Source organism: Anoplolepis gracilipes, chromosome 10, assembly GCF_047496725.1.
Source record: "Anoplolepis gracilipes chromosome 10, ASM4749672v1, whole genome shotgun sequence".
NCBI lineage: Eukaryota > Metazoa > Arthropoda > Insecta > Hymenoptera > Formicidae > Anoplolepis > Anoplolepis gracilipes.
The window spans coordinates 6,260,436-6,282,597 of NC_132979.1; the positions used below are offsets into that span (position 1 = coordinate 6,260,436).

General features: G+C 39.7%; 1 protein-coding gene across 1 annotated transcript in view; it reads left to right on the forward strand.

Moving 5' to 3' along the window:
• The window catches only part of Bbg (PDZ domain-containing protein big bang), a 39,536-nt gene that overhangs the window by 15,324 nt on the left and 2,050 nt on the right, over positions 1-22,162 (forward strand). Inside the window, 4 exon segments of the mRNA XM_072900193.1 lie at positions 10,173-10,247; positions 17,452-18,084; positions 18,319-19,289; positions 19,517-22,037. Of these exon segments, the coding sequence (XP_072756294.1) occupies positions 10,173-10,247; positions 17,452-18,084; positions 18,319-19,289; positions 19,517-22,037 (4,200 nt within the window).

Here is a 22,162-nt window from a genome sequence, read left to right on the forward strand (position 1 = left end):
CATCTTGTACGAAATACACTCGTACGGTGAATAAGAAATAGCCGAGCGTATGGCGGCGAGCTTTCATAAAGTGCACTTCAACCGGCTCCGCTTTACGGCACATTGAAACACCGCTCTTCGACTCAAGGAAATTTGAGCCTTCAAAGGCCAGCTAACTTTTTTAGAGGCCACCCGAGTTCCGTGATTTATGACATTATGACGTGGACAGTGATGCCCAAACAAAGGTCTTTTATTATATATATATAAGTGAATATATAATGAGAGAATAATTATGTATATAATATTTGTTATAATTTTTTTTTTTTTATAGCTAATATTATTTTTATTTATATATATATAATTTTATATATATTATAATATTATTAATTTTATATATATAATTATTTTATATATTTATATGTATATGTACATGTGCATGTATAAGGCACTATTGTTATGCAATACAAAATAGAGCGTAAATATAATACAATCAATAGAAAGTAATTTCTGATGTAATAATAAGTCGAGACTGTGGAAGAAAATTGTTTCATATAGTGTGTTATCTTTTCGAAGAAATTAAACTTAAAAAGTAAAAAATTAATATATTTACTCTTTTTAAAATGTGAATAAGCTCTTTGATAATTTAATAAATATTCGTAGTAGAAACAAGAGAACTGCGTTTTTGAAAATTATAAAATTATTATATTTCATTGAAAAATAGAATATTACACTTTACAGAATAAAATACACATATATTATCTACGTCAAATTACCTACACGCATTCATACGGTTTCGTAAGAAAAATTATTTGTAGTTTCTTCTTCCGCACTCTGAATTTGTAAAGCATTTAAAATGCAAATTTATGAAAGACATGAAAGACAAGATAAAGTGATCTTTACTAAAATGGAAAGGCAATCAACGCGAAAGAGTGTCACACACACTCGACTAAATGAATACAGGAATCTCGATATAGAGACGTAATATCTATCCTTCAACAATTTGGCTCGTATTGTATGTATGTACGTATTGCGCGACTCCCTGTGGATCGCGAAACGATTTATCAAATTCGATCTTTTCAGTTTCGAAATGTATCGCGCAACAATGAAAAGTCGTTCTTTTGTTCGGCGGAAATCATATGCGGCAAACATGTATCTTAAATCGATTCGATATGGTTCTGATCTATGTTAGAAATCCAATGGACAGATTGTCGCTAATCGCTACATTGTTATGCAATACAGGAGAGATCGAAGAATGTAGTACATACAACCGAAAAGGAGATAATTTTTCGCGTCAAAAGAATAAAAAAACGTTTTCGTATAGGATTCTGTTTTCGAGATAAAGTTGATTTTAAAATTTGAAGAGTCATTAATACATATTTATGCTTTTTCGAATTTAAATAATTTCCAATGATTTAATAAATATTTACATGATACAGAAAAGAGCTGTATTTTCAAAATTCTTAAATTATATTGCAAAATAAAATTATATTTTATAGAATTAAATTATTTATATTTATAAATATATGAATAATTTTTATAATAATATTATTCTTTCATGTATTATTGAAGACATATAAATATAAAACCATTAATAAGTAATCGATTAATCGATGTGAAAATCCGAGAAGCACGAGATATTTTTGAGGTATCGTACGTATAACGAATTACATATATATATATATATATATTGACATTTAACGGACTTATAAAAGCATCGCGGCTCGCCCATAAGATAAAATTTCGAAGAAAAGGTAACAGCGTCTTCGAATCAACGCAGCGGACAGTCAACGTGCAATCCGATACGCCACAGCTGCTGTATCAATTAGCGGCTTTTAAATGTCGGGGTTTTCGCAATCTTGGTGAATTTATCGGCTCAATTTACACACGCGTGCGCGCATTTTACGATCCTATCGCGAGTTATCTCGAAGGTAACCTATCGGGAGTAAAGGCACCGGTCTCCCCTTGAGAGAGACCGGTAAGGAAGCGTCGTCTCGCTCGGTGGAAAGGGATGCCCGGCGTGACGTGTGACGTCTCGGTCTCGAGCAGAGGCAGAGGCAGAAGGCGCGCGTTCGCCTGCTCGCCAGTCTCTTGTCGGCTCTCGAGGCAAAAGGTTGCGTGAACTCTTCGTGCACGGATATAGTTCGCCTACGCTCGGATCGAGTGCTCTTCGTAAATCTGCAAATCGTCTAAACGTCTTTCCATCTCGATTCGTCTTCATTCTTTCTTCGCGATGCAAAGGTAAATGGATTTTCGCCACCAACCTTGTGATAACAAAATTATATATCATTTGATTGACACGCGGATTGGATTTTTCAAAGCGAGTTGCAAACGTTGTGAGAAGTGTATTTTTTTTCTATTTCAACGAGAACATGTATTCTTAGAACGCTTGGTGTAGCGTAGATACATTTTTTCATGGTTCCCTTAAAAATAACCGTTTACCGAGTGCATCGTTTTCAAGCACGTGCTTCCGTTACGGAATTTATTAAGAGTGCGGGGATCTCGAGAATTATAACGCAAGAAGACTTGACTCGACCATTGCGAGAGGAAAATATTTATATCTCGAAACGGTAAGATATGTACGAATACATATTTATTAATCTCGATTTATAAACTCGCTGTTCACACGTTTTGTACCGGATCGAATGTCAATGATTTTTCATGCGTTCCATGTTACCAAGATTAATAACTTATGTATATGACTCGGTAAAACTATTAGTGCTTTATGACATTTATATTTAAGAATGCAAGAATAATTATTATGAGAGAAAAAATTTGTAATGTTCAAATGTATAGGTACACATATGTACATACATGCTTTACAGAACAAAGAAAAAATTAGACAAATAAAAAGAACAATAATAATAACAACAATATATGTAAATTTATAATTTAATTTACACAAAATAATAAGAGTTTATGTCTGATGATGATGATTATTATAGAAATATCTACAATATTTTGTACCGTATATTTTTCGTTTTTTCCTTTTATTTTCTGTATATACTTTCTGTATATATTTTCTGTATGAATATAAATATTGATATAAAATTCTCTAATTACATATTATTACAATAATCAAGTGCTTTGGTTGCTTTAGTTCAAGTTGCTAATGCGGCAATCCTGAATTATGAAACTTGAGAAAAAGAACATTTAACAAAGAAACAGATCGCTACGTTATGCAGAGGTGCATTATATGCATTTAAATGCATTATAGTTAGGCATCGACATATAATGTTATAAAATATTTTATATTACAGTTGAATAGTGAAAATATCAAATAGCTAAATTGAAAAATTCAACATAGAGCGTATGCGATTCACACAGGAAATATTATGGCAAATTTACTAAACTGTTTTGCAACGCATCCTATTCTACAAACAAGTTAGTTGACTACATGAAATATAAGCGAAAAGTTTCGCCAACAATAAGCGTATCTCCTATCGTGGTGTATACAAGGGAATCGCTCTAATACCGAAGGAAGGTCAATTTTATGGTGCTAATCAAACCGATTCGATTCGCGAAGCACCTGCACTTTAAATATCCATACTCGTTAGTACAGTGAGATAACAATTACTTTTTGCTGAAAAAAAATCAACGAAGCACGATTGCGGTTAATCTCGGCGGTAAATTAGACTCTCTTAAATGGGCTAAATATGTCATTTCCATGCGGATTTCAAAACCGAATTTTAAATCGCGGTTTACTGTAATCAAATAGCGGTTGACGGGGTATTTCGTGATTAAAACGCAATCGCTTCTTCGGATTAATCGCGTGTAATAACATGGCCGCCATTTAAAGGACTCAAAAACTGTTATTGTACTGAATTTGTTATGATCTTTGATAGAAGAATGCATATCGATCAAAGACGTGTACGAAATAAGCATATTCAGATTGTGAAACATCTTTCCAAGATTTAATTGTACAACTTTCACTGTCTTCCGCAACGTGATGTAAACGTATGGATTTACTTTGATAATGACGCATGTCATCGATTAATAACAAGTTTAAAGAATGCTATTTAATGCTGGACATTAAATATTAGATATTCTAACAGCGCATTTAGTTTTTCATATACACAAAAAGATTCTCTCCCGGATGTGTTTCACGATTCAAGGAATTGAAAAAAAAATCTTTACGTAAATTGTTTTCCCTTAAATATATAATTATCTCGATATTGCTTTGAATATCGTTGCACAAAAATGAGCGGTAGTTTTTATCTTGAAACTTTATAAATATCGTGGAATATTTGTACACAGCTGTATCTAATTGAAGATAAAATAGAACAAAGTCTATATCCGGCGTCGGAAGACTCACTTTCTCTCGTTGCCACCCACAGAAAAATGCAACAGCTGTTATGCATACGTCGTGATATTTTCTGATCTTCAAGGGTAAAGCGCGTTCTAAGGGCACCGTAAAGAGGCAGCTGTTGGCGTCGCGGATGAACTACACCTGCCTGAAAATATTTGTCGATGCCATTCGTTTATTCGTTTTTTCCTTTCAGAGATCACGTTTAGCTTCCAATCGTTCTTACAAATAAATCCGCGAAACGTGCCTAGTAAGCTCTAAAATTGTTGAAAACGTGGAACGGATTTTTATTTCGAATTCTTCGGGAAATCTGCAGTTTGGAAAAAAAATCGACAGGCAGAGACTGTATATATTTTGAAATAAAAATAATACATCTATTGAGATAACCCTTACTGCGTATTGTTATTTTTAGCCCCTTCTAACTGTACAGGTGGGTCAGCGTATTTTCGATAAGTTTATTAATATATAAAAGTGTTTTAAAAAATGTGAAAAAATAATAATAAACTTGAAAAATAATTTACTTATATATATTATTTTATGTTTATTTGTTTTCGTTGAGAAATTGACGTTGTTAGAAAAATCACAGAGAAAAATGATCCATCAGTACGGAGTAAGGGTTAATATCACTTCTCGGGAACGTCATCGATTATCGATTACTTAATGCAAACATCTTTCTTCGATATCGCGCTCTCGAGCGACAGCCGGCAAGTGCATACGTCATTCGCGGCGGAAAAGAGATAAAGGAAACCCGGCTCATCACAGAAAGCACAATTAGCTCATTCATCGTCCGCGTCTCTAGTGTCAGCGTACGCGAACGTGTACGCTATTAAACGTGCGCACAGCCGACAATCGTGCACACGAGGGAGAGAGATAGAGAGAGAGAGAGAGAGAGAGAGAGAGAAAGAGAGCCAGGGTTGGTTTATCGATGCAGGCGCCAAGTAGTCAGTCACTGTGACTCGCAAGATACATTCTGTTAGGCATACCAAGCCGCGCGGCGTTCAAGAGAGTTTATTATTACACTAACAGCGTGCCTTGTACATCGCATGTATCGAAGTACACGTGTAGAGGTATTCGCGATGGCGGAAGATCACTGCGCAGAAGAGAGGTCCTGCGCGCACGTCCGTTCTTCTCGCGGAGAGATACATCGTTTACGGTTTCTGTACTTGTGTAAAAAAGGATAAATATACGTTAGAGAACGAGAGAGGAAGAGATGTATAATTTAAATAATACGCTTTGTACTCGAACTCTTTATGTCTCTTTCCGAAATGTGCGCTATAATAAATAAGACGCAATCTCGAGATCTCGAATAATGGAACGTAATCTGTTTTCATCTCGATAAGTTTCGCCGGTTATTTTTACTCGAGATCATTTTTTTTCGGGTCTAAAAAAGGGCGGGTAGCCTGCGGCATCGCGGCCGCGAAAACCGGCCCTCGATGCGAAAGCGATCGGCCGAAAGCAAATTCCATTGCTCGATGCAAGCATGAGAAGTTGGATCACGCAGCCGCGGGGCTAAATTCCCAAATGTGTGCAACGCGTAATTCACTAGGTCGAGGTCGTTACTTAATCGAAATCGATGCACCTTTCGATCGTGTATATTCTTATTCGCTTACTAAAACCGAGTGAGAGGCGATACCAGAATTAGAATATCGCTCTAAGCTACATCTCCCTCTTAAAATGCATGTAATATGGAAATACTTTGTATAAACGTTTTCCAATTTTTAATGCTTCTTTAGAAAATAATTGCAGTAAAAAAAAAAAAAAAAAAAAAAAAAAAAAAAAACACGTACGTGTGAGAAGAACACATCGTTTAACATTTTTTTTCAAAATATTAAGAATGAAAAATTTTCTTAAACAGAAATATTAATTTTTTTTTATTTGAGCTCTGATAAAAAGCACATTTTTTTTTTTTCTAAAAGCTAATCAATCAAATATTAAAGGAAAGCTCTTCAGCGCAGATTGCCCAGGCCTGTGAAAAATCACGACATAAGACGGCGTAGCCTCATTGGCGAGAAGTTATTTAAAAGCCCTGATAAGCGTTGGCAAAACACACGTCCTTTTGCCATATGCGCAACGCGACTTCTCTCACCTCACCAACACATCGCGGACGCGAGAGTGGATACGCCTATTTACCGCTCACGAGATTAGAGCAATTTATAGTATCGTCTGAGAATACCGACCCACGCAGCGAATAGTACCGTACTTCCGGCCGAGCATATGTTACAGCGATTTCGTCTGGTTGCTCTTATTGCGATTCCGTATCGCGAGCTAAAACCACGTCGAGAGAGAGAGAGAGAGAGAGAGAGAGAGAGAGAGAGGCACATGAAGGCTCAAAGACACAGCTCTCGGATTGATAATTGAACGAATGCAATTTTCTTGAAAAAGAAAAAAAAAAAAAAATTGAACCCTCTGAAAGAGATAATTCTCTGATAATGAAATATCGGAATCCGGATGTCGTTCGGATAATGTTTGCAAAATTTATAACGTTTCTCCGCGAAATTTCTCGGTCCATATCACGGGTGGTTACAGGGTTCCCCGCTGTAATCTCACCCACGCTACCGTCGTCGGTAACGTTAATCGCGATATTTTATTTCACCGATACACGACGTCGCGACCGACCCGTTTCTTTCTCTCGCCTCTCCTCTCCGTTCGCCACAATGCCGTTTTCAGTGGCAGGCCTCAATTTGCCATAATTATTATGTTTATCTTCCTCATTCACTTAAGTCCGCGCACCGATCCGGGTCCTCCGTGTTCATTGTTTCGTGCGGCAGCACCACCGAAAGGCTAATATTATCAGGCACTTTCGTCTGCCGTCTCCTCGTATATACAATTTACAACATAGATATCGATCTTTTTTCTCTCTTTGTTTGATAAAAACGAAATTCCTGACCGCTGACTACGACTGATCATCGGAAACTGATCGCTTACCATCTTATCAGAACAAGCTTTATATCTTAACAATTATGATACGAGTTGAAAAATAAAGCGAGAATGAAAGTCCGCATTTTATTATATTAAATCAATTTAAAAGCTTATACACAGGACAAATGGGTGATTGAGACGTTTGTAATTTTCCCTGCGATAATAAGAGAGATTGAAAACGGAATCTACACGAGCGAAAGCGTACATGTACGTGCGAAATCCGCTATATTCGCGCTCGCGTCATGTGCGTGGCCGCACGGACACGCGCCAATCATTACATCCTGGAAAGGGTGGGTCTACCACCGATCAACCGCTATGTCAAATCCAATTTGCGTGATCCTTTCCCTCGGAAACGACACGAAATCCTCGTCACGCCCGGCAATTTGCGGCGCGCGGCTCAGCTCGGCTCGGCTCGGCTCGGCTCGACGCGCCGACTGCACTTTCGACGAGCGTGAGAAGCGAGTGTCGGAATGTTGCACCTACGAAGAAAATAACACACGACTCTCATAGAGAGAGAGAGAGAGAGAGAAAGCACGCGCGCGGGCGTGCTTCTCGATCACCGAGAGCTAGACGGGAAGCACGCGCGTTTAAACCGTTTCGTTTAAAATCCATCTCTCTCGGAACTCTCGTTACAACTTTATCCTGGAGATCTGGAATTTTCATGAAAAAATATCACCTCTCTCGGGTCCGCGCGATCGCTTGCCAGAATTGCATGATGCACGTGCAACGATCCTTATATATAGCCACGCGCCGATCATTACGCTCGCGAGGAGGCGGTAACTATCCCGATCCAGTTTGTCAAACGCAATTTGCGTGAGCCTTCTCCGGCGCGGAAACACGGAATCACGGAACCTGCTGGTCAACAGGTCCGATCGTTTACGGTTTTTTGCGCGGTATCACGATATATACCGATTCTGTCCTCTCTAGTAGATTAAACAGAATCCTGACCGATGTGTATACCTGGAAATGGCGCTCGAAGAGAAAAGATCTAATCTCTCGCTTAATGACATTTCTCAATTATATGCCTTCTTTGAAGGAGGTTTCTTCGATTGTATATACAATGTCTCGTGCATCTTTGCAAGTCACAAAAAAGGTAAAAACTTTTTTCTCGGTACGACAGGCCCCCTCGACTACCGCGATCTTGGCACGTCCTCCGCTGTCGAGAGTCCGCGGAGTTAGCACGAACAGATTGTTTCTGCGGCCGAGAGAGCGAAGGCCTTTAGGAAAGTGTAAAGAGCGTCTAAAGCAAGAAAGAGAGAGAGAGGGAGAGGAAGAGGGAGTGACAAAGTAACTCCATCGAGCCGGATGGGATGCGAGAGAAAGAGCGAGGATGGAGCGAGAGATGAACGCCGGGAAGAGGAAGAAGTTAGCGAACAGAGGAGACGGAGATGGGAGATGACGAGGAGAGGAGGATGGTTCAAGGAGTAAGAAGAAGAAGACGAAGAAGACGAAGACGAAGAAGAAGAAGAAGAAGAAGAAGAAGAAGAAGAAGAAGAAGAAGAAGAAGAAGAAGTTAAGACGGACCAGCGCAGGCAGCATCACCACCGCAGCCGGAGGTGATGACCTGCTCAAGGCCACCCGCTCCCAACCTCTCGGACCGAAGAGGAGAACCACTCTTCTTATTTTTTGTTGCTCCCTTTTCTCTCTTTCGACTCCTTGTTGTTGCAGCTTTCGAGCGCTCTCTCTCTCTCTCTCTCTCTCGCTCCTTCCCTCTTCTGCCTTTCTTCTTGTCTCTCAGTTAGTTTCCGTGCATCTGCCTTTCTTAGGCTCGCTGAACTTTGCACAGTCTTCTCTCTCGCTCTTTTAGTTTTCCTTTCCTCCTTTTTTTGTTTACCTCTGAATTTGTTTGTTAATTCGAAAAATGATCGATTATTGCGAAAAATATATGAAGATTGCACTATTTTCGATTTGATAAAAAATTATTATCTATCACAAACCTTTTATCAGTTTCCACTATTTAAGTTTTAATTTTCTTGATTTTCAAAGCAAAGCCTTTAAAGCAAATTTACGACAGAAATTCGCATACAGATATCGAGGAAGAAAATTCGAACAAAATACATCCGGCAGAACAGAGAAAACAAAAATTAAGCGCTATGCAAGAGAAGTCGTAAAACAACTAAAATCACACGTAACTAATCTTCCTGCTGCCGCGATATAATGTTCAACCGGCCAAGAATGCCATGCATCGTCGATGCAATGTGATAAAAAAAAGCTGAGCAAGAGGTTTTCCCTTCATTTCACGTTTCTTCGACCAAACGTTTTTTCGCGACTGCGATCATTCGGATGCGTGAAGTGCACACGTGAATTATAGATCTCGGATGATTTGGACGAGAGTTTTACGCCAGTTGTACAATGAGATTAGTAGTTATAAGATGATTATCTGCAAAAAAAATATGGAGAATGAGAAACCTCGAAATCTCAGAAAAGGAATTTTGCAAGTGCGTGTATCGTACTTGAAAAAGATATTTTGTAGTGACTTTGCGCGCGCTGCTCGATGGTGTATCTGACGTTTAATAAACGCGGGTCAACTGGAGTCAACGGTGCAGCTGTGTCGACCGACGGCGAACTATTACCTCGATTCATTATCAGTGGCCTCTTTGTGCACGTCTCTTGTTTCGTGGGACTGCCCCTCCCCCATCCTGCCCGCCGTTAACTTTTCTCAATTGAAATGTCACACCCGTAGCGCAATTCCTTGTCGGCTGTATAATCGCAGAAAAACACGTTTATAAACGTGTAATCGCCTATATATAAATGTAATCGCGTATGATTCAAATATGTGCGAATTATAGCTTCGTCTCTTTCTTTCTTTATTTAATGCGCAGATTTTGATAAAAGGTACCTTTACTATTTTAACAAAGTGACAGTGATTTTTCCCATAACCATAATTATAGCTAAAATAAAAAAGTTGTATGTATATATATATATATATATATTCTTTTACAATAAATAAAAGTATATGCATTTGTTACAGCACGAGATGACGAAGCAGACCGCGTGAGCGAGATTGCAGAGTTCACGGAGGAGGACAGCAAGAAATCGAGCAAAAGTAAGGAAAAGGGAAATGATTAAAGAGATTGATATAAAATATCTATAAATATCCGTGAATGGCGAAACGATTCATTTCGCGAGCAAACTATACAGATGGCGACAAGAACGGGCGATTTTTCCGCGCGATCGGCGAACAATAAAACGGAATTGACAAAAAAACTACGTCTAAGATCGGCATATTACTTTCTCGAACGGTCTTATCTCGCACGGAGATATTAAGATATGACTCGACGATTTCGACAATAGTATTTGCGTTTGTGTGCGGTGGACCGTATAGACGGTGTTCATTGTGAAGTAAAGGATAATTGCGAGGTCGCGTGTCAAAGGGGCTGGTTCGCCAAATGAATCGAAAATGTCAGCGCGATCAGATACGTAGCGTGGTGAGATCGATGCCGATCTTTTGCTAACAATAGCGTTTAAGCAGAGAGCGCGCCGAATACCTTTCGCGATTTACACCGATCGCCTCGTCCTTCGGCGTACGGTGAAAGTCCGCAGGAATTCGCCCTCGCTCGAACTTCACATTGAGATCCTCCTGACGTGTCACGAACTCGCTCGAGACACCCGTAACGAACACCTCGCACTGCCTCGTAAAACGACAACGAGTTACGCCGATCGTGCGGTCGTCCTTCGGATTTTTTTTAACCGAGACAGAAAAGGAAACGTTGAAAATTTATGATGTACATATACATCCGAGAGATCGAATAATCGACAACATCATTAAAATACCGATTGATTAATAGGAAAAGGACAGGGCGTTGCGATGAAAAAAGGATTGAGGCAGGAAATTGTGGCGAGAATCTTAATTATCTGAATTATTCCGACATGGATTTAAGAACGTTTATTAGCACCTACGACAGATTCATGAAGATAATAAATAATGCCTCTTCTCCTTCGTTTCCGCGTGCATCCTCGACACCAGAGGGGAATTAATTTTTTTACCGACGCGATAGTTGCGCGAATACATGAATGCAACTAACGCCGTCTCAACTAACTACTGGTCCTTTTCCGTTTTTCTTCTGTAAAAAAACTTAATTGGATATAAGATTCTTGCGATTCGCTGCTCGTTTTACAGCTGTCCGCTCCCACGAGGTAGAAGTGAGGCAGGCAAGCGTCATCGGCCTCTCGAAGCACGTACGCATCGAACCGCTGCGTTTAATGCCGATGTTTCCGCATTCTGGAATCTTATTTCTGAACGAGGAATATTCGCGCTGTCTAGCCGGTGTGTGGCAAAAATGTGCTGCCGACTGCTCGTGCCGTAAGTGTCAGATGATCTCGCGAAACCGTCGGCCGTACCGGGATTTTACGGTCTGCGACTCGACTGCAAGTAGACTAGCCAATCCGAGATTCCTTCGCCGGGAAAATCGCGATAGCCGATTCCGTCGCGAGTGGATTTTAATCGCGATTGCGATGCAGATTTTACTTCCGCGATCTAAAATTTTATTCCGCCCATCATTTTCCTAGCGAAAATGTGCGCGACATCGTGCTTCCTACACTTAAAAAAATATGTTGCTAATATAAATAGATTTCTAGATGTCTCTCAATTAAAAGTAAATTGATATTTTTTGTATGTTATTAGAATATTGTTTGTCACATATAGAATTTCTAGCAGCAATATTCTAGAAAATTTAGATTCCATTACCAAATAGTAGTCACAAATATAAGAAAACTTTGCTGTCTAAATTATACTAATAATACAGATATAAATTCTATATCTGTCATTTCAATTGATTAAATACAAAACATATGCAGTATCACAGTATTTGCTAATCATTTATTTATTTCAGTTAATTTTTCACATCTGGAAAATTTTTGTTGAAGTTGCAATATCATTTTTTTTTTTTTTTTTTTTTTTTTTTTTGAGTGTGGAAACTCGCGATTTAGATTTAAGAGAAAGAGAACATTCTTGAAATTCCGATTCCGATTTTTTATGCTTTTGTCAATAGATGTAAAGCGCATGCTTTTAAGCGAGGAAATTTCGGTACATTCACTTCTCACGAGATGTGGGAATTAATCCGCTCGAGACGTTAAATGGACCTTTCGTACGATGCGACTTCTCTTCCGCGCGAGAATGTCAGAAGCTAAACGTGATAAATGGACGTTATGCCGGTGTGTCGGCACGATGTAACGCGAGCCGCATCGTCATTTTAGGATCTTTTAACCGTCCGCGACCAACAGCGTCCACGACGTATCGTGAATAAAAAGGCAGAAAGAGATGATGTAACACGCGTGAATCAGACATGTGAGATTACCGAGCCGAATGTTGGATTTCGCAATCGCCACGAGACAATCGGCCGTCCCTTTCTTTATCGGAGTTTGGCGACACGGCCTTTTGGCACGGATTATCTAATATTTGCACGGTCGTTATTACATCAAAATCGCTGTTTCTTCCAATTTCTCGGATAACTTTGCGGTCGTTAAACGTCGAGAAAGACCGTGCACGCGAAAAATTGCGGAAACGAAAACTTTACTAGACAAAATAATAAATATAGGTAGTCGTGAAATTGCTTCTAATAAAGCTCTTAATAAAGAATAGCTTCTCCCTATCGAGATAAAGATTTGTGACAAGTGACGTGACGAAATTTCAATATAAACCAGAGATGTGTCACCTTGTAGGTAGATTCGTAGGTAATTCGAGATAAACGTTCGACGTATTAAATTTCTATGTACTTTATCCAACCTGAGTCACGAAAAGGGGAGATCAGGGGGTTTTTCAGACAAGTCGCGCGAAATGCGTTTTGTAAGATGTACAATATTACGAGGCTCTCGCAGCCTCTGTAAAAATAATTCACGCGTTTCTAACACATGTTCCTGCAGAGAATCGCGGTACGAAGGACGCGTCGCGCTTCATTCGGTACCTGAAAATCGATCATCCACGCTGTAACGCGCGGACTTGTTGCTAAACGCATTGCCTCGCGTCGCGGAGGACACATTTAATGACGCGAGTGTCGCACGGTCCTGGAATGATGATGAGGCGAAAGGAGCGGGACCGCTATATTAGGCAGGATAAAAATAACAATTAATAAATCGTGCTTCTTTATTCGCGGGGGCCCCCTTCACCTCCTACATTGAGTGCGCGCGCGATTCTGATCCCCAAGGATAAAACATGGCTTTTAGCGACGGCATTGATTTTGTCCTTTCTTTTCCAAAACAGTATTCGAACAAAGAAAGTCGCGTCCGTTGCCACAGACGCACTCTCGTATTCAAAAACCATATGCATAATGACGTAATTTACGATTGCAATTTGTGTATAGAGTAATCGCTATTGTCATTATACAGGTATATAGCGTATAAAGATAAGCATGCATAATGAGAATTTTAATTTTAATTATAATATAAAATAATGTCCTTGAATATTGTTCAATGATTCATGATGCTTTTCAAGTACCTTTGTAGTGATAATTCAAGTGTTTATACAAAAAAAAAAAAAAAAAATATTCAAAAATTTGCAAAATCGATAGTAAATATTTTAAAGTCTTTTCAAAATTTACAGCTTATTAGGTTTAATTAAAAAAAAAAAATTAATAAAAATTTTTCATTTTAATTAACCTGATCTCAACATATGATTCGATATAGATTCTTCCGTCCTGATAAATCGATGAATCACATACATATATCATCGCCCACGGAATTATGAGGCGATATAACTCAGCGGCATGACAAAATCGTGGGTTCATCTCTAAAGCCGATTATATCGCATAGCGGTACATCCAGTTCGGCATAGATCTTCCGGTCCTACGACTTCTTTCCGACGAGAGAGCAAACGATTTCGTTTCGTTGACACATTCCGCGAGATTAATCGACTTACGCAGCCTTGGCCTGGTCGACGATTATGCGCATAAGATCTACGCGTTCCGGAGAAATCGTCATCATGTGCCATCGTGTAATAGCTAATTCATGTCGCGACAGCTTTTACAGCTGTCTCGCAATCGTTTCCCAATCGGTTAGAAATAAATATCACATGTCAGATATTTAAGAGGATAATGCAAGGATCGAGGATGAAAACCAAAGTGACAGATATTACTAATTTTTTAAATTTATAATTTCACGGATTATTAAGAGCCAAACGTAGCCGATATTACGTGTCAATTTCATGGAAAATTAAGTTTCTTTTATGAAATTGATAGAGAGACAAAGAGGAGTTTATTTAAAAATCTCGAAAGACCAAGAACTATATACACTGAAAAAAATGATCTTGCAACTTCAACAAAAATTTTCTAGGTGTGAAAAATTAACTGAAATAAATAAATGATTAGCAAATACTGTGATACTGCATATATTTTGCACTTAATCAATTTAAATGACAGAGACAGAATTTATATCTGTACTATTAGTGTAATGTAGACAGAAAATTTTTCTTATATTTGTGACTAATATTTGATAATGGAATCTAAATTTTCTAGAAGTATCCCTAGAATATTGCTGCTAGAGAAATTCTATACGTGACAAACAATATTCTAAAAAGATACAAAAAGTAACGATAAATTTTAATCGAGACATCAAGAAATCTATCTACGTTAGGAAAATATTTTTTTGAGTGATAACAGTAATCCAGTTTCAAAGGAAACTTAATTTTCTATAAAACTGACGTAAATATCATCCGCGTCCGGCTCTTAATAGCCTGCGAAATTATGGATTTATGTTCATATACAGAGCTAATCTCTACTGATTTTTCGCGCACGGTATAATACCCGCAAAAGAAGTGTAATTCCCAAAGAGCTAAAAGCGCAAGCTTCGCCACGATGGCGAACGCGAGTCTCTATCCCTTCCTTCTCTCATATCGAAAGCGCTAACCTCGCGGAAACTGGCCTCGACGCCAGCAATGTCGCCCAGTCTTACGACAGTCTTCTTGCCGGTACGAACTTGCGCCCCGTTGTTTCCACTCTCATCCTGGCGATACATCAACGTTCTTCCGAGAACCGGTCAAACGCGCAAAACGCGCGCATTGAACCTCTCTACCGCGTGAAAGTTCGCCGTAATTGCGAGTTGAGTTATGTACCTTTTGATGATTAAAATTAATCGCCTACCGGCTTAACGCTCGCACAAAGTGGTTGTGCGACGGGACAACCTCTCCCCCGGGTGAATTCCGTGGACGTTGTATACGCGCACCGTATATAATCAGGTATATTATATCTTGTAAGAAGTCTGTTTTCGACCGCTACCATTTTTAATGCACCAGCGTCTAATCTCGATTCTCCGCGTATTTATTTTCTAATTTTTTTCAAACAATTAAATTAAAACATTTAGGAAAATTAAAAGATTTAAAAAAAAATATGCCAGCTTAATTTCTAACTCATTTACTCGCTGATTATGATGATATAATTATAACTTCATCACATGTTCTTAATCCAATATTTGCCAAGCACAGATGAAAATGTGGAACGACACTTGCGATCATTTTTTACTTTATCATATCGAGACAGCCAGTCAGAAATAATTTAATCTCATTTCAATTAAGAATATTTCAATGTTATTCTACATTATTCTTATCTTTCATTATTATGTTTAGCGTCAAACCCGCGCTGTTTACCGAATACTTGTATAATTGAATATCATGTGCGGATTGTCGTAACTAGCGTTTCCAATTAAGAATGCAAATTCCTAATTATATGCATCGGATGGATTGCACATCCGTGACAAAGTACTTACACACACACACACACACACACACACACACACATGTGAGTGCAAAATTCACGCATTCACGCACACGTTGACAAGCAGTGTCCCTGTTACCGGTACAAATATGGTGCGATCGTCTGGACACGCGCACGTACATACATACGCGCATCGCAAACCGTCTGTCGAGCAGCATAAAAGTTGCATCTGTTGCACGTATCGGTGATTAGTTACGTTGCACCGTGGTATGCCAGGAATGTTAATCAGCAGAAGTTAGCGTTCGCGCGCGCAGCGCGCTTTATTAACTGTGAATTAAAGTTAGTCAGAGTTTTCGCGGTGTACGATGGCATACATATACGAGCGTACAACAGTATAACAGACATAACGCACTATACGTCGATGACATGCAAAGAAAAAAAAAATGACAAATCTCTTTTGCATATACATGATGAAAATTCAAACCAGAGCTTTACGCGATTTCAATATTCAAGCCGTTAAAAATATCGCGTATATCTCGCCCGATTTTAAATATCTTTACTTAGAATAGATAACGTATATGTAAATATTTTATCAGTAAACATGCATTAAAATGTATAGAAATCCTTGAAATTGTTTAAACGTAGTATATAAATGCATTATAGAGTAGAACAACGTAATTCGAAATAAAAATCTTAATGAAAGAACTTAATAAAAGATTGTTTTTTTGAAAATTATATTTTGCGAATAATGGTATACGTAAATATAAAGTTTCAAAAGAGATTTTATAAAGTCACGCGGATTTTTCATGTTCATCGACAAAAAATTCTGAATATTTTCTAAAGATATCTTCTTAAGATATGCAGAATTTTTGTTGACGAACATGAAAAATCGTGGAATTTTACGTCTGCGTTTTGTCAGATTATAGAAGCATAAAGAATCGAAGAGTGATGTCATTTTTTGAACGACAATACGCTCACCGCGATGTGTAATGTATCGATATGCGCGATGAATCACTTAAGTAGTTTGCACGTTCGCTATTTAATAGTGCAAATATTTTCGTCGATGCACTTCCTTCCTAAAAGAATTCTTAAGGCATGACATGAGCGTACATATTAAAATAGACTTAGTATCTATGAATAATCTAGAAAATGTTTGCACGCAATGAATTGATATTTTTTTATTAGCATATAATAGTACTGCGTCCCGAGCTAAATACTTTTAGATTTTTCGCGAGAATTTACGTTATCTATTTGACTGAGCAATGAAGATAGTGTTGTTCAAATCCCATCTGTTTCACTTTCGATCCATTACCTTATCAGAGACCGAAACAGACACTCTATACAAATTATAACTTGTCAAATCCGTAACGGGAATAATAATGAAATCATGAAATTTCGTTCTTTCATTTGTTGTCATTTTTAGAAAGAAAATACATTGGAATATTTTTTTTTTTTTTTCTATAGCTGTTAACTTTTTGTGTAATAAATTATTTTTCATCATTTAAATATATATGATTGACCAAGATGTTAAAATATTTTATTTATTGAGGTCCGTATAAAGGATTAAATTTTTATCTTAAATTATACCTATACAAAATACTGTTGCAGACACGGTAAATGGTAAGATGGAGAACTGCGGAGGCGGCCAACGCCTGCCCCCGGACGGGGACGAATTTCCAGCAGCGTACCAAGAATTTAGCAACAACCAGCCACCATATAGCAGATACATTGCCGTGACAAGGACGACAGCGACGATAGCCACGAATGGTGGATTGTGCAACGAGAACGAAACGTTCCGTGCCAGTGAAACATTTAAAATGCTCGCGAACGACAGCAATGTTGTCGGTTCGAGGAGTATTATTCTGTCCGATAGCAAGATGACGAGCCCTGAAAACGTGAGGCAGGATATAAACAAAATCGCTTTGACGAATATGGATGTCCGGCCGGAGATAGGAGCTAAGGCTACTTCGACCAATGCGGATAACGTCAAGTCCTCCGAGGTTTCTAATGAAGAGAGAAAATTGTCCCATCACAGTTTGGAAGATATTGTGAAGAAAAACGCTTCTACTGCGACAAGTCCTCTTTATTCTTGTCAAACGAGCAACGGCAATTCAACGATAAGTGAAAAAAAGATGGAAATTACCGGATATTATCACAAGGACGCGATGACAATCGAGGAGGTGCCAAGCCACGTGGAAAAGGACACGCCCGTCGATACCCCGCCGCCTCTACCATTGACAGGTACTCATTTAGTTTTTATTAAACCTCTCCCTGTCCCCGTTTACTTTTTCTCCGACAAACAGTGCTGACATATGACAATTAAATTGTTAGATTCATAATCAAGTTATTAGATTCGACATTAATATTTCGATAAAATTGATTTTTCTTTTGAAATTATCTGACACAATTTTATATATCATTATTATTTTTTTATACTTTTATATACTTTCTGTAAAAATATATTTCATTATTTAGGTCCGCCTAAACTGGAGCAAATGGCTTTGCATGCCAGAAATGTTTCTACGATTGAGTCGCCACAGAGAAAGTTTTCTCTGAACGGCGATCTCTGGAGGCAGGATGATAAATCCGAGCGATCCGTCCGAGATAAAATCGCCATGTTTTCATCGCAAAGCAACCTCGACGCGCCCTTATTCCCCAATGTCATAGCAGCCACGGCAGTCACGAGTAACGGCAAACGTCTTGGAAAACTTTCCAAGTACAAGTCCTCCGAAGACGTTTGCTGCGACGACAAGAGCAACGCTCAGAAGGATCGATCGACTTTCCTTGTCGACAGGACACAGAGTTCTTTCGATCTCACCGATTCGGCCAGGCCATTGACAGGGCATGATTCCGCGAAGAAATATAGTCAGAAAACACCCAGTTTGTCTGCCCAGCCTACTTTATTATTGAGTCCTGTTACGCAAACTACGCGTGTTCCAAAGACGCTGCCAGTCGTTCCGCCCAAAGTTACATCACTATCCAGTCCGTTATCATCTTCGTACGACAAGCAGAATTTTTTAAATACGACGACGAAGAATTATTGTACCGAAAGTAGCAGCTTGTCGAACAGCGCGTATCCGAGTATCGGTAAAACCGTCGGTTCTTATAACAATGCTAACAATTCGGTGAAGACGACGAGCACGCCTTTATTGACACGAGCTACCAGTTTCTCAGGCTCGACGCTCTTTGTGCAAGATCGAAGTTCCCTGACAGCCGATCCAACTGGTAATTCTCAAATTTCGAGAACGAATTCTCTGGCATCTACGTTTAGGCGACCAGGAGATGACGCGAGAAGAAGTAGCTTGAATCAGCTAATTGAGCAGAGGCGGAAATCGATATCGAAACTACGCGGTCTAGTTATACCGGAGAAAGACACCGTGTCGATAGATCAACCCATCGTCGATCTACCGGAAATCAAATCACGCGATTCGATATTATTACATCAGGTAAGATTTGAAGTTGTCGAGAATACAATATAATTGTCAATGTATGGAATATTTTATGGATTATTAAAAAATTTTTTTTTTTTTTTTTACAAAATTAATCCTCGTATTTTGCGGAATTAATTACCTTTTATTTAAAAAAAATCCATTTTTAGAAATTACATTTAAATATTTTTTTTGCATGGAAAAATATTCCAAATACTGAAATAACGTATCGTATCTTTTTTCAGATACCAAAGGCAAACATTCAAGATAAGTGGGGGTCTCAAAGTTCCTTGGCCAGCAACGCTAGCACGGCAAGTCAACCTTTGAAAGCGACAACATCCTTCAAAATGCCGGCACCACAGATACACTCCAAATATTCTCCGGCTTTCAAGAGAAAATCTCTCACGGTATACGGTACATCTGTGACGACAAACTCTTCTTCGATAAACGGCAATAGTCCGATGAAAAGTTCCGCGTCAAGCACGTCCACATTTTCGGAGCCACCGAAAAGCCTGGAGAGTATCTGCAGCCCGACGAGAAGTGATTATAGCTTCGAGTTTGCCTCGACGACCAGCTCGCCGGATGGTTCGCGTAATAGACCGAGGATGATGCAGAGGAAGGCTCGCTTGGACTATGACGATTCCGACAACGATTCAGCCGTGAGCAGCTCTCAGAGTAGTATATCTCGCGGCTTCAGTCCACCAATGTCTCCGGCACCATCGGAAAGATCCACCATCTCCTCGGAGAGATCTTACATCTCCACGGAAATGAATTACCAACGTCGACCTTTGATCGCGGATAGTTTGAACAGAACTTCGGTGTCGCGAGATGTCAGAGATTCAATTGGTGAATCCGATAAAGATCAGTTTGGCTCTAGAATAGGTCTTCTCGGTGAACGGACATGCCTGACCGAGAGATCGTCATCCAGCAGCAGCGGAGGCTCGAATTCGCGATCGCCTCAACCGAACGAGCTCTTTTCGAGAAATTCGCAGATCCCACAGCGACAACTGAGACGATCGAACAGCACCGACACGAACTGCAGCACATCTTCGACGTTGACATCCGGATCTCAGGCCAGCGCTGAGTCTCTATCTCGAAGAGTGCTAAAGCCACAAAGCGTGGAAGCTATAAATCGAAAAAATATCCTGGCGAGCGCCAGATGCCGGAGCGGAAGAGATCTGAATGGCTCACCATTAATTCAACGAAAATTCTCAGACGACGAGGACATCGCTATCGAGAACGGCAGTGCTGTTCGTCCGGTAATCAATGATTCAGGGAATGATTCCGTGAACAAACAAGAAATCAAAATAGCTTATATAGAAGTCACGGATTCTTTCGCGAAAGATGAGGGATCCTTTCAAAAGAAAGCAGAAGAATTGAAACTACCACCTAAAAGAAGCATGCTACCGCCGCCGAGTGTTAGACCACCAAAACCTGAAATGCTAGAGCCATCAAACGATCTTAAAATGTGGGTTCGAGCAGAGGCGAAGACTCTCGCGCGAGCCATGGAAGAAAAATCAAACAATAAATACGACAAAAGTCCTCCCGTCTCTGCTCAAACTTTGGAAACGTCGTCTGTAATTCACACGGCAAGAAAGAATCACGGTCCCATATTTGACGAACCTGTTAATTCAACAATAAATGGCGGTTTGTCTTCAAAGAACAGAATGACAATAAACGAAGCAAAAATCACTACGGAAACATCAAAGACACAAAGCAGAGCGAGTGTAAGTCCCAAAAGGAGCACGGAAGATCAAAATGATCTCTTAACGATCTTAACAACAAAGAGTCGTTCTAGATCAGCTATACACGTCGACGAAGGGACATTTGGCAGGTCAAAGAGTCAGATGAGTCTAGAAGAAATATTAGCCGCTAAAGCAGATTCAAAGTTACTTCGTACGCAAAGTACGGAGCCGAAAATCGAAAAGAATGGCACAACAACAACAAACTTGCCGATGAAATCTACTTGGGATTCGAAGGAAGGTCGATACTGTAGAAGAGGTTCTACTACGTCGAACGAATCATGGTCGGAAGATAGACCTTTCGTCTCGAAGATACCCACTTTGGGAAAAGCTAAGAATATCGACAGTGGTGACGAAATGTCGCAAAGTGTCGAGAGAATAAAAAGCGCAACGGCGTCGAAAATTCCGACGTCCCGCGGCCTAAATCGACGCAGCGCCAGTGTTACAGATATGAAAAGAGCTCTGGATGCGAGTCCCGTGCACAGCCAGTCACAGTGCCCCGGTGGCACTCACAATCGATTCCCAAGTTTAGATAGCAGCGTGGACGAGAGCATTGGAACGGAAACGGACGTCGACAGATGCTACGGCGAGCAATTCGGCAGTATCAGTTCGCTGGCGAGCAGTACTAGCTTGATCTCGCAACAAGAATTGGCGCAGCTCGTGGAGGAAGCGAGTTTAGAGGAAGCGCGCGGTGCACACGACGTCATAGTCGTTCTTCTTCACAAGGAAAATCCAACCGGCAGCGTTGGCATCACTTTGGCCGGCGGTGCGGATTGCGAGGTGAAGGAGATCACGGTTCACCGGGTACTAACACACTCCATCGCGGACAAGGACGGCCGGGTGCAAAGGGGCGACAGAATCCTTAGTATAAACGGCAGGAGTACACGAGGTCTCACACACAGGGAAAGCATGGCAGTGTTGAAACAACCGAGATCGGAAGTCGTGCTGGTCGTGTCGAGGGCTAGAATAGAAGAGGGCTGCAAGCTGAGATCGCGAACTGCGAGTGTCGAAACCATCGTCGAAGGTAGGAATTAGTCACAATAAGATTTTGAGTCTTTTTCCTATTGCAATGGGAATATTATATTCTTTCTCTCTTAAATCAACCCTCTAAAGCGGGCTGAGATTGATTGAATCAACTCTGCCAATTGT